This window comes from Aquila chrysaetos, chromosome 15 (assembly GCF_900496995.4).
Source record: "Aquila chrysaetos chrysaetos chromosome 15, bAquChr1.4, whole genome shotgun sequence".
Taxonomy (NCBI): Eukaryota; Metazoa; Chordata; class Aves; order Accipitriformes; family Accipitridae; genus Aquila; species Aquila chrysaetos.
Genome location: NC_044018.1, coordinates 29,761,684 through 29,774,824, shown reverse-complemented (window position 1 = coordinate 29,774,824; position 13,141 = coordinate 29,761,684). Strand labels below are relative to the sequence as shown.

Here is a 13,141-nt window from a genome sequence, read left to right as displayed (position 1 = left end):
GGGTCAGCACCAGCACAACCACCTCCCTGGTCCACCACCCTCCCCCATGCCCCTTACCACCCCCCCCTCCCCGCCCCGAGTTAGGGAGATGGTTTTCTGCCCCCCCTCTTTTTTTTTTTTTTTCCTCCCCCCTTTTTCCTACCCTCCGCGCTATTGTTTCTGCTCCGCGGATAAATGAGGAGGACAAAGGAGGCAGCTTTTCCTACCCAAATTATTAAGTTAGCCTTGCAGAGCGGGATGATTGGCAGAGCCCCGGCGGTTGCACATCGCGGGTGATGGGCGCTCGCTCTTTCTTTAAAAAGGGGGAGGGAAAATAAATAAATAAATAAATAAAAATCCCCCCCCCCCCCCCCCCCCGCATCCCCCCGTGGTCGCTTTTTAATCAATAAATTTAAAAGGTGGTCGCTTCCCGCTCGGTCATCCCTGTGAGTTGGAAAGGTGATTGTTTTTTGGTTGGTTTTTGGGTTTTTCTCTTTTTTTTTTTTGAGGGGGGTGTTGGGGAGAACTGGCACGATGGTGTTGGCGGAGGGGGGGGTGCTGGTGCTGGGAGCGCTCCTGTTGCCATCTTCTGCTGAGCCTTCTCGCTATTAAACCCGAGAAGTTGCAGCGGATTCTGTTTCGTGAAGGTGGACGGAAGAACAAAGCAGAAACTGGGGTTTTCCAACTTCTCCTGCGCTCTCTCTCCATCCCAGCGAAAGCATCAGAGATAAAATTTAATAACCCTTTTCCATGCTCTAATCGGGGTCTGGGGTTTCACATTCAAGAACACGGTTCCTATGTCGCTGCTGGTTCAGCCTGGATTATGAATTACTTTCTAGTAAGGATACATATAAAAGCTAAGTAACTGTTGATGAAGAAAATCAGACGTCTGTGTTACATGAGCAGTGCCTCTCTTGGGCAAAAAAAGGGTTATTTTACCCCCTTTCCCCCCTCCCCCAAAACGCGCTGTAAAAGTTGGAAAAGTTATATCTGCGTCTCAGCGTTTCAATGCGAAAAAGGGGGCAATAAGGGGGGGCAAAAAGCAAAGCAAAGAAGATATCAGCCGAGCTGACCCCGAAAGAGTGCAGGGGTCCTGTGTGATGCGTGGGATTAGGGATGTTGGTAAAATGGCAAGAAGTAAAAGTAAATATGCGGAGAGCAAAACAGAGCATATAGAGAGCAAAATCTGGTGAGGGTGAGCAAGGGCTTTGCAGATATTTGCGTGTTGTGATACCTAAAATACCCCGATCCCGGTGGGTGTCGGTCTTAGGGTGGAGAGGTGCAGGTTGGCGTGGAGAAATAAAGTCTTAAACTCCGAATATTTGGACTTTTCTGGGTAAGCAAAATGGCAGGCTAGCAGGTTTTCCCAAGGCAGGTTCAGCTCTGGCGGGAACGGTGTATTTTGGGGCTTTTTTCCTTGCTGGTGGATGGTGATATTTCGGGGGTTTTCCCTGCTTTGACTTCTTACTTGTGAGCCTCAGGGCAAAGTTTCTGTACAGGGAGTATATTTCGATTGCAAAACCAGCAAAAAGTCCCTGCTCCATAGGACGGGCGCTTGGTCTGACTGTTATAACCCAGATGAGAATAAAATCACGTGCGATGAATGAATGTGTATTTTAAAGCATCGGTTTGAAAACATCTCGCTTTGTTTTGTCTGCTGTGTTAAAGATGCTGTATTTGAAGTGTGGAAAAGACGAAATAGTTGTTGATTCGGCTCAAAGCAATGTTGCGTAGAGTACGGCTGTTTTCATCATCCTTTTAGGTTGAATACACCAGGCTGGAAAAAAAATAATGTAATAAGCGAGTTTAAAAAAGGGTAAGGGAAGAAAAAAAAAAAAAAAAAAAGAAGAAACTCATTCACGATACTGTAAATTAATATTTCAACAGGGACAAGGTTGATTACTGGTACATTTAACCATAATTATTTGATATTAGTGCTGTGATAATTGAATGATTTAAAGGATTCATTACATGTATGATGAGTTTGCCTTCTCTGTATTAACTATCTGCAGATTTCTTTCCCTTTCTTCTAACAGCATGTACAAGACAAAACAATATCTATTATGTGTATATTAAGATTGATTTTATTTCTGAGAGACCACCCCCCTGGAGAGAAAGAGAAGAATCTAAAGTTAATATATGTTTAGCAACCCAACTCCAGAAACGCAATAAAAGTTAAAATCTCCCCTACTGTTTTTTAATTATGATATTAGATCAGGAAGAAGGACGGTGGGAATTTATTGCTTCAACTATTTTGTATAGATGTGCCTGTTTTTTATGTAAAAACATGGGTAGTCAAAAGGACACCATGCTGTTCGCCTTCATCTTTCTTCGCGCAATATTGTTTGCTTTGTTGCTCCTGCTCATGCACTTTCTGATGCTGTTATCAGAGTAAAATATTAGCGATATTACGATACGCTGGATTGCATAATTTTTCTTGCGTCTGTTTGTATAATACTCCTCTCCCAGCAGGTGTAATTTTAAAACCTGGAGGCTTTTGCCTGTGTCTCTGTGTGTGTGTACACGCGTTGCCTATGGATGAACTTTATCCTTTGCTGCTAAGGAATGATTTTGGGGCGGTTTTGCGAAAGACCTCCTAGCAAAAGCTATGGGGCGGAGAGGTTGAGTAGGAGGCTGTGGGGAGATGAAGTTGCCTTGATAAACTTTCCCTTTTTTTGCAGGAGGGGAAGAGCTGGGCTATATTAAGGGTTCGGTTTTTTTCCTCTCCCCCCCCCCTAAATAAAAGCTCTCCTGGCTTCTCGTGGACATTTGCTCGGCTGGATTTTGGGAAAGTCCCCTGAAGGCTCAGCTCTTCCCTACAAGACGAACCCGCTCCAGGGCTGGAAAACAAAGTGGGGCTGGTGGAGGGGATCGTGTAAATGGTAGCAAATGCTCAAGGTTGTTATCTTTGGGGGGTCTGGGGGTCTGGCTCGGACACCGAGTATTTACATAGGTATTGGCTCTGCAGCTGACCTTTACAAATAACTGCTTGGAGGGAGGGGGTGAATGAAGGCAGATGACGGCATATTGCCTGAATAGTCTTTATTTTAAACCATATTTGTGGTAGATAGAGGCAGGTTTAAGACTGAGCTGATCTCCTGGAGGAGACGTTTGCACCAGGCCAGAGATATTGCGGTGCAGATTGGGCTGGAATCCATCGCCTAAAGCAGCACCCTTCGCCCCTCCCCCCCCCCCCCCCGTCACATTTCGTGGGGTTATTGTCTTATTTGAGGGCACCAGGCTCTTCCTAACACCTTGTGCTCGCTTTCAAGCTCGCTGGTGTGCAACTGGAGCAGCCAAACAATAGAATTTGCAGACACAACTTGGAGCTTGCAACTATAGTTATCTATGCTAATTACAGGGTGTCTGACAGAAACATAATAAATGTAAAGGGAGAAGTATAGAAATATGTTTCTTCAGGCAGTATACACTTCGCCTCTCTGGGTTCAGGCTTGTTTTCTTGCTCTTCTTTTAATTTACTTCTCTGGGAAATTTTTTTTTCCCCTTCTCTTGACCTGCATTTCATATCACACCCAAAACCCAGCTAACCTGGAGAGCAGCGGGGAGAGGAGCTTTAATTTTGCACCCTCCCCGGCTGCTGCAGACGAGCTGCTGGGTTTTGTGAACATCTGCAGTAGGCTTCGTCTGGTGGAGACCTGAAATTTTGGAAAAGGAGACCATAACACACTTAAAGAAATTGTTCTTAGCTTTAATTGCACCTCGGAATTTATTGTCTATTAGCCGTACCTCCAACACTGGAGAGACAGGAATTCTTAGCAACAAACAGAGGGGGGGTGTGGGTGGGGGGGAAGCACTTAAGCAGGTAAAAAACTCCTGCAGTGTCATTTTAAGCTGAATGCTCATTTTCTTCGCCTTAGCTATGACTCCCATATTGGCTGAGATTGAGGTTTTCACGTTGATACAGAGCGATGTGCGTGCAAGTTCCAGCGGTCAATTGTTGTCCTGGGGAGCTTTTCCTATATGATCACTTTTAAGGAAGCCTGAATAAATATGATTTTCAAGCAGCCAAAGAATTTGGCGGAGGGGGGGGGGGGGGAAGGCAAAGCCTATAGCCTGCGTTCGCGCTGCTGCAAGATTCAGGGATGGTATTTGGCCTGAAATTAATCTTTCCCCATATTTATTTACTTTAAGAGACAATCCTGGAATAAACAGAGGCATCTGGGGGATCGGGAAATATTTTGCAGCCTCTTCAGAGAGTCTGCTTTAGAGTCATTCAAGCTATTGTGTACAATTTTTTTTCCCACTTTTTTTTTTTTTTTTTTTTTTTTTAAGGAAAGGAGGGGTGAAGAAGGAACAAAAGAAAGAGAGAAAGAACTTGGGCAGGCAAAAGAGAAGAGGAAGGGAATGGAAAAGGACAAAGAAGGGGGGGGGAAAGGAACTTTATTCCGGGTTAGGGCTGAAAATGCAGGCGGGGAGTGGGAGCTGGAGCTGGCCGGAGGGTTACTTTCGTTTCTGGAGAGATCCGAAGCCAGCACCGCCCTTCCCTGCTCCTCCAAGGCAGGGGCTGGAGGTGTGCTGTGGGGCCGGGGGGGGGGGGCGAAGGAGCCGAGAAAACCCCGATTTCTTTTTTAATCCGAACTTGACAGTGTTAATTGAACCGAGGGAAAGCGGGGGAATGCGGATGGGCTTGGGTTGGTGCTTTTGGGGGGGTTGGGTTGGTTTTTTTCTTCCCCCCTCCTCGAGGAGACTCCGTCTGCCTGTCGGGGGAGGCGGGGGGGACGGTGTCTGCTCATCCCCAGCCCCCCCCCCGGGGTTGCCGCAGCCTCCCCGGGGCGGCCGGGACGCGGCTGCGGGGTGGGGGGGAGCTCCGGGCTCCGGCCTCGCAGGCTCGGGGTGCCCCGGCGGGCAGCGGCGCAGCCCCTCTCCGGAGGAAGGCTGCTGCTGCTGGGGCTCGGGCCTGGAGCTGCGGCAGGAAAAGGGGGATAGGACACCCCCCCCCCCCCCCCGTTCCTGGGGACGGCAGGCTGGCTTTTCCTTAGCAGCAGATTTTGCCAAAAAAAAAAAAGAAGAAAAATTAAAAAAAAAAAAATTAAAAAGCAAGAAAAAGGCAAGAAAGCAGTGTCACCTCAGCAGGCAGGCTGTCCAATAGTTGTTTTTTCTTTTTTTTTTTTCTTCTGCCTCTTCTGTCTTTTTTTTTTTTTTTTTTAATTAGGGTTATTTTTTTGTCTCCGTTCCTTCCAATCAGGGGACAATTTCTCAAAGCGAAACCAAAAGATTTGGAAGTGTGGAAAGAGCCTGGCTGCGCGCACAGGGCAGGGAAGGGATGCAGCTCGGGCTGAGCACACACAGCACTTGCAGGGAGCAGGGCGAACATGGGAAGCATTTAGCTCCGAAAAGGTGTCAGAAGTCAACTGGGCAGGACAGTGCTCAGACAAAGGCTTGATTTTCTGTAACCTCCTAATTTGCGACTCGACTGTCTTTTTTAAAAATTATATATTTATTTTTTTCTCCGCCAGGAAAAAAAAATACATAAATACCCCTACAGCTTGTGGACTGCTAGTGTTAGTTTTGCTCAATGCAATTAAGTTTCCTTCCCCTGCAGATTCAAAAGGGGAGGTGAGAGGAAAAGATATTAGTCTGCCTGGAAGGGATGTGATAGTTCACCATCATTTCAGAAGAGGTAATCTCCCATTAAACAAGTACCGAAGCTTTTGTGGAGGCATAGGAGTCTAGCTGGAGCGTGCATAAAAGCTGCGAGATAACCTTGTAGCTGCTGAATTCAATAGCAAGGCGTGTTTTAATTCCAGTCTGGATATTTACTTCGAGACACTGCTACTGCAAAGAAGAATATTTCAGGATATTGCTTTATTTGCCCTGCACTCTGAGTGGACTTGATTCACATAACTTTGCATTCATCCATGGGGATGGTTTCATGTCGAGATAAGCGTGAAAGGACAGTATTTTACGTGGGTTCACATCGTGTTAAATTTTATGGGGGTTCACATCGTGTTACGGGATTCTGCAGCAGAGAAAACGTCGTCTTAAGCCGTGTCTTTAGTCTTAAGCCGTGTCTTTAGTCTTGAGCCGTGTCTTTAGTTCTCTTTAAGGTGAAGTGTCTCCATCTCTGCTTTGTACTGCTTAATTCTTAGACACCAGCAGTCCCTGAATGAAAGGGGTTTGTATTACAAACGCTATCTGATTTTTTTACTTAAGATCCCACGACAACATGGGGAGTGAGTAATTCCGTGTGCTGCAGGTTTCCGTGCAAATAAAAGAAATCTTTGCCAGATATGTTTGCCTTTGTGTAGCACCAACATGCACCATCCACGACTAATTTAGTGACCTTGCCTGCTCGCATTAAGGTTACAAAAACTGCTGCTACTTATTACAACTGCGTGGCTTTGGTAATTTCTGCTCGTTTTGCGGTTCGTCTGTGGTATATTCTGACATTATTACTATTTTTTTCCCCTCTGGAAAACCTCCCCACTGACTCTGCTTTTCAGTGCTTCTCTCCCTCTGCATGCTCAGTCCTTCCTTTCCCTCTCCCTCTTTCTCTCTCTGCCTCTTTTTTCTTTCTCCCTCTCCCCTTCTGCATATACATCTGCAGACAACCCTTCTTTTGTAAGGGTTCTCTTTAAAATATTCCACCAAAGTAGAAAAGCCAGGCTGCTTTTTCCCCTCCACATGTCACAGCCCACTACATTAGCAGCCCTGCAGAGTAAGTATTTTTTCAAATGGGAAAAGATAAAAGAATGATGAGTATATATATATATATTTTTTTTTCCTCGCGAACATAAAAATAACCGTCATTGGAGACTGGTGATTGACAGATAAATTGGTCTCGATAAAGGCCAAAGAAGACGTTCTGCTCCTGCAGGAATATTTCCCTTTAAGGGCTCACATAAAGCAGGGGACTTAAAACGGAATGAGGAATAAATTCTGTGGGGGACCGAGTCGATGACTTTTCTCTTCGAATTTGGAAAATCCGGAGTCCCTTGACAAACACCCCCCGTCATATTTTTATTTTAAAGCCTTTCGTATTTTTCGAGGGGGAAATCCCATTTCGACCAGCAGCGAGGGCAGCCTTGTGCTTTTTTTTTTTTTTTTTTTTTTTTTTTTTTTTTTCTTTTTCCTCGAGCCCTGTGGACTGAGGTGCAGGATTTTATCCTGGCTCAGCTGAGGGAGTAAGTTTGGAGGGGCTGGGGGGAGTCTCCTGGCAGCATCACTCCTTCTTGCCTGTTTATCCCTGAATCTGCCTTAATCTCTTTTCTCCTCCTGCTCGCATTTCCCATGCAACTTACCGAGGGGGGAAAGAAAAAACCCCAATAATAATTGAAGAGGTTTCTGCCGTGTCCGTCCGTGGGACTTGCACAGACTGGACAGACCGCCTGTCACTGGTGAATGCTGCATCACTGGAGACACCCTGCCCGCCCCCCCCCCCTTGCCTGCCTCTCCCCTGGAGGACCCCCCATCCCTTCCTGAGCCCACACTTCTCCTTCTTCTTGCAAATTGTGACCATTTCCCTCCCTGTCCCCCCAGCCCTCGAAAACCCGAGGTGATGGAGAGCCCTGGAGAGCCCAGACAACCCATGGGTTTGGGGGGTTCGGTTGCTAAAAAAAATCAGGAGAGGTTAGTTTTGGTTAGGTATCTTAATTTTTTTTTTTTTCTTCCAGAGAAATCGCCTAACTCCCTTCTTTCAGACTCCAATGGGCGTGAGCTATTTACCTACCTGTCTTTCCTTACAAAAGAAAGGTTATTCTCTCAAAATGCAGGCAGGCTATCACCGATTTTTTAACGCTCCCAACTTCTTCAATCGATTTGGTGCAAAAAGAAAAGTTTCCAGGCGTTAACAAAAAGAGAAAAAAATAAGAACAATCATGTGCCCACCACACATTGTTGCTTCCTCCTGATATGCAAAAGCTCTCTCATCCTCAGCTATATAGCTGAAACTCAGTCCTACGGTTTTATTTAATGAACGACACATTTATGAACAATCAAATGATCCTCGTAAAAATTTTATTGAAGGACATAAAAACATCCACGACTACTTGCCGAATAATGCAGCCTTTCACTGCAAAAGCTCAGCCTTTTTTTTTTTTTTTTGGGGGGGGGGGGTGTGATATTATTATTTCCCCCTCCTCTTTTCAAAGATGCTCCTCGTACTATACATATATTTTTTTTCCCCCTCCTGAAGACACTTCTTTCCTAAAGCAGGACTAGACGTGCCTGTGCCCCACGGATTTCTCAGCTGCTCAGCAGCCTGACGATGAGACAGCGCTGCAAAAGATGACAAAAGCCCCTTTTGCTTTTAGGCTAAAAGCTTCTCCCCCCCAGCTCCCTTCTCCAAGTGGGAAGCCCACCTCCACCGCACTTCTCCCCTCTCCCCTTCCCACCGATATTCAATTTAATGTATCCATTAGAGGCTAGAAGCTGCAGAAGCAAAGGACAGAGACAAATTACGTCAAGAAATAGTTCCTGGACTACCTTCCACAATTACCTTCCACCTTCCTCAGCGCCAGGGCAAATCTCGCCCCCCCCCCCCCCCCAGCCCGCGGGTAGAGCATCCCCCGGCTGGGGACCGGCCGAGCCTCCCTCCTCCCCATCTCCGCCCCATTGCCAGCAGTTTTAGGAAAAGCCGGGTCGGCTTATTAAAAAAAAAAAAAAAAAAAAAAAAAAAGGAAAAAAAAAAAAAAAGACCTGCGGATTGATCCACGCTATATTTTTGGGTAAATACAATCACGTGAGGGCGGGCAGCCAATGGCACACTGGGAAAGGCTGAAAAAATAATTACCTGCCCTGATTGTTCTATGAGAAGATAAAAAGTACACATACAGTTCATACAATAATCTTATGAATGTAAAAGAGGGGGGAACCATGTCGGCTTCTGGCCCCATAAGCAACTACTATGTTGACTCCTTGATAAGCCACGAGAACGAAGAGCTCTTGGCCTCCAGGTTCCCCAGCTCTGCCTCCCACCCGGCTGCCGCCCGACCGTCAGGATTAGTCCCGGACTGTGCCGACTTTCCATCCTGCAGTTTCGCCCCCAAGCCGGCCGTTTTTACCACCTCCTGGGCTCCCGTCCACTCCCAATCCTCCGTGGGCTACCACCCCTACGCCCCCCAGGCACCCGTGGGGGCCGAGCCCAGGTACATGCGGACTTGGCTGGAACCCCTCGCCGGGGCCGTCTCCTTCCCGGCCTTCGCCCCCGGTGCTCGCCCCTACGGCCTCAAACCCGACGCTTTCCCCGGGCGACGGGGGGAGTGCGGCCCCGCCGACGGTCGCGGCTACGCGGACTACATGTACGGGGCTCCGGGGGAGCTGAGAGACAGAGCAGCGCAGACAATTCCTTCCCCGGAGTCCGAAGCCATCGCTTCCAGCAAACACAAAGAAGAAAAGCACGAATTAGACCCTAGTAAGTCGAAGTCATTCTTGTTTACGACCCGGGGAGGCATTACGGCTTCCAGGACCCTACTCAATAAAATGAAATTACCTTAGAGAGCCCGACCCTAAAACTCCAGATACGCAGGAAGATCTGGGGGTTTGAGCGAGTCCGCCTAGCAGAGCCGGAGAGCGAATATCTGTACTTTGTTTGGGGCTCTTTAGTCTTTTTTGGTTCGGTTTTTGGTTTGGTTTTGGGTTTTTTTGGCAAGGGGGGGCGGGGGGGGGCTCTTGGCTTCTTTGATCCAATATTCATCACTTTCCACCGGGGGGAATTAAAACAAAAAGAAAGAAAAAAGGGGGGGAAAAATAGAGAGAGAGAAGGAGAGTGCGTGTGTGAGAGGGAGCGAGAGGGGGGTAGGCAGAGGGAGAAGCCTCTTCGCTTTCAAATATTTCCACTTTCAAAGAACAAGGAAGAGTTGTAGCTGGCTGGAAGGGAACGTACTGATGTGGGTTTTTCTGGGGAGGGGAAAGGAACATCTCCGGGTAAACGCAGAGGTGTCTCTTTATCTATTTTGAAAATCAATAAAAGCTCCACCGGTGCAATTATTCATAAAATGCTCCAACACGTGGGAATAAATGAAAAGGTGGGTGCCCTGGCTGGGGGGCCGGGGTTGGGGCTGTAGGGGAGAAGTAAGGAGGAAAATTGGAATTGTAAAGGCATAAACTAAGTGTGTGGAAGTAGCTGAGGGCAAAAGGCAGCCAGCGCAGGACATTGGACCATACACTTGAAGAAACATCTTCTGCAGCCCAAGTGAGAGGGGAGGGGAGGGGGGGGAAGAACCAAAAAAAAAAAAACAAAACAAAACAAAACCCCAACCCAGCCATCAGGAAACCTTGAACATTGTAGGCACAGGAGTCAGGTAACCGCCAGCATCATCCTCACCTCCAGCCTGCAGCACAGGGAGCCTGGACCCCAGTTCTGCAGAGGGGACCAGCTCCTGGGGGGGGGGGGGGGGGTTGGTGCAGGCAGGAGGTCAGCTCAGCTCCGGGGATTTAAAAAAAAACAAAACAAAACAAAAAAAAAACCACCCCAAAACAACCCACCCCCTCCTCGCCAAACCCTCCCGGAGAGGAGCTCAGCATCCGCAGAGGATGCTGCGGGGGGGGGGGGGGGGGGGGGGGATGCTGCGGGTGCACCCACCGGGGTACCGCACGCCCCCGCAACCGCTCGGCCGTGCCTTGGCTTTGGTGGGACGACCCCCCCCCCGCTCACCCCCCGGCCTAAGAAACGGGTGATTTCCGAGCGATAAAGCTGGGTGACAGCAGCTTGGGAGCACCTTGGTGCCTCGGTATCTGTCTGTCTGTCTGTCTGGGAAGGAGCTCCCACCTCTATTTATGACAGGCGGGCTGGTGCCAGGCACCCTCGTGATAAAAATAAGTCGAGGAATCAGGGGGCGAAAGTCTCCTTTTGCTGGCAGGCAGCTGCCTAGAACGGGCAGAGGGGGAAAAACCTTCTCCCAAGGAAGGGAGCGATGGGGTTTTGCTCCCCTGACCGTGCGGGGATGTGGCAGCAGGGTGGAAGGTCCTTTTGGTTGGGGGGGGGGGGGGGGGAAGAAGGGGGGCAAGGAGGAAAAAAAAAAAAAGCCAATTTTCTGGGAGCCAGTGGGACATCTCGCGTGTCATCCTTAAGATATTAAAAAAACAAACTCGGCTTTCCAGGTCTGGGAAAGCTTCTAGGGAAAGTATTGGAGAGCTGAGGTTGTAAAAAGAGTTTATGGGCCTATGAAATGGTGGGAATTTTTACTTTTTATGACTATGTTCTTAGATTACTGCTAGTAGCAGTCATGTGGATAATTATTATTTTAAACCCATTGCTACAGTTTTATTTACTGAAACTTTTATGTGAGAACAGCAGCAAAAGAGAAGGAAATGACCCCTCCAAAATAAACAGATTAAACTCTTCTGAAGGTCACTTAAAATATTTAGGTAAGATCTGCTAATTAAACAGGTTTCTTTCTATAGATACACCAGGGCGTGGAGGGGGGGAGGGAAGAAAGGCCAGCTGTGTACACTGATTTTTTTTACCCCCCCAAAAAATATAAAAATCTTCTTTCTCAGACAATCCCGTCGCAAATTGGATTCATGCGCGCTCCACGAGGAAGAAAAGATGTCCTTACACAAAGTATCAGACCCTGGAACTGGAAAAAGAGTTTTTATTCAATATGTACCTTACACGGGACCGGAGGTACGAAGTAGCCAGAGTCCTTAATCTCACTGAACGCCAAGTCAAAATCTGGTTTCAGAACAGGCGAATGAAAATGAAGAAAATGAATAAAGAAAAAACCGATAAAGAACAGCAATAAAGTTGGCAAAGTCCAGTCAATGAGAAACGAGGGTGGAGAGGAAAAAAAAAAAAAAAAAAAGAAAAAAAAGAAAAAAATAGAGGCTGTTTTTTGGGGTTGAAATGTTTCTGACTTTGAATGTGTGGATGAATGTTTAGCATTATAGGCAAACACAGCAAGCGTTTTGGGACACGAGTCTTTTCTAAAATGCAACTAAATAAAAGAAAGATGTTGGGGGGGGTTGTTTTCTCTTCCTTTCTTCTTCCTTGTTTTTTGTTTTGTCCTCCTCAGAAAACAAACACAAGAAGTACTTGAATTTATTTTTTTTTAGTATTTTATTTCATAAATTAAACTTATCCAGTATTTTTATTTTTTAATTCCGCGAGCTCGTGAGTGAATATTTTGTACAAAAGAGAGGAAAAAGAGAAAAAAAAAAAAAAGACTGAAGGGAATATGGCTCAATGATGTTCTGTCACGGTGTTGAACGTTTCTGCTGTACTTATTTGTGTATTTTATTCTCGTCTCAGAACCGTTCTGTAATATTGTTATGTTCGCTATTGTAGAGCAGCTCTATGTAAATATACCTAACGTCACGGGAAAAAAAAAGAAAAAAAGAAAAAAAAGAAAAAAAATCAGTATGTAGGTGTCTTTTTATTTAAAGCCCTTTGCAGAGGAGCAGCCCCGGGGCTTTGCCAGCCGGTGCCGGTGCCGGTGCCGGTGCCGGTGCCGGTGCCGGTGCCTCGGCGGGGCGGACCCGAGCATCCCCCGCAGCCGGAGGAGAGCGGAGATTTCTGCTTCCTTCCCCAGCACTTTTCTATTTCAGAGTACCATAATAAAAAGGCGCTGAGGTAAGGGTTATATGTGCCATCAATTTTTAGATTGGGATAATTAATTGTACTAATTTATGACCCCAGGCAATCGAAGGATATGTAAAAAGACTAAATATGGATGCTGGGAATAGAGGAGCTGGCAAAGGCATCCGCTCTCTGCCATCCACTCAGGGGGAGCTTCTGCCTTATCGATGGGTTGCCAAAACTTGGAGGGTTGCTGGAAGTGCTGCTTCTCGCAAGACAGCCCAGGAGAAGGAGAAAAAAAAATAAATCTGGGGTGGAGAAGGGCTGGGGGGACAGAAGGAGCAGAGGAATAAAGAAATAAATGTGTGGTGGCCATGCGGCAGCCTGCAAATATTCGGGTTACAAGGCAAAAAAAAAAGCAGACCCCCCTCCCTTCGCCCTAGACGGGGGGGAGATTTGGGAAAAAAAAAAAAAAAAGAAAAAAGGGGGAAAAAAGGGTTGTTGGCTGCGGAAAGGTCAACCCCCCCCCCCCCGTCCTGCCAGGGCGAGATGGGTCTGGTGCTGCAGTGGCTTGTGCAGAGGCGAGAAAACACGCTGCCCACAGCGCATGGAGCCGGGATTTATCAATGGCTCCTTCTCTGGGCGCTTTCCAGGCTGCTGAATGAGAAACAAGAGGCAGGAGAT

At 47.2% G+C, this 13,141-nt stretch overlaps 1 protein-coding gene across 1 annotated transcript; it reads left to right on the top strand.

The window, feature by feature from the left end:
- Positions 1-8,814: 8,814 nt before the first annotated feature.
- On the top strand, positions 8,815-12,282 carry HOXC9 (homeobox C9). Its single transcript, XM_030038042.2, has 2 exons — positions 8,815-9,352; positions 11,440-12,282. Exons 1-2 carry the CDS (start codon positions 8,815-8,817, stop codon positions 11,682-11,684), a joined length of 783 nt encoding a protein of 260 aa, XP_029893902.2. The 3' UTR covers positions 11,685-12,282.
- The last annotated feature ends 859 nt before the right edge of the window (positions 12,283-13,141 follow it).

Bases quoted from the DNA above. Each gene is read 5' to 3' on its own strand.
- HOXC9 (XM_030038042.2), top strand. From the start codon at position 8,815: ATGTCGGCTTCTGGCCCCATAAGCAACTACTATGTTGACTCCTTGATA. The intron at 9,353-11,439 runs GTAAGTCGAAGT...CTTCTTTCTCAG, and splicing joins AAAGCACGAATTAGACCCTA to ACAATCCCGTCGCAAATTGG.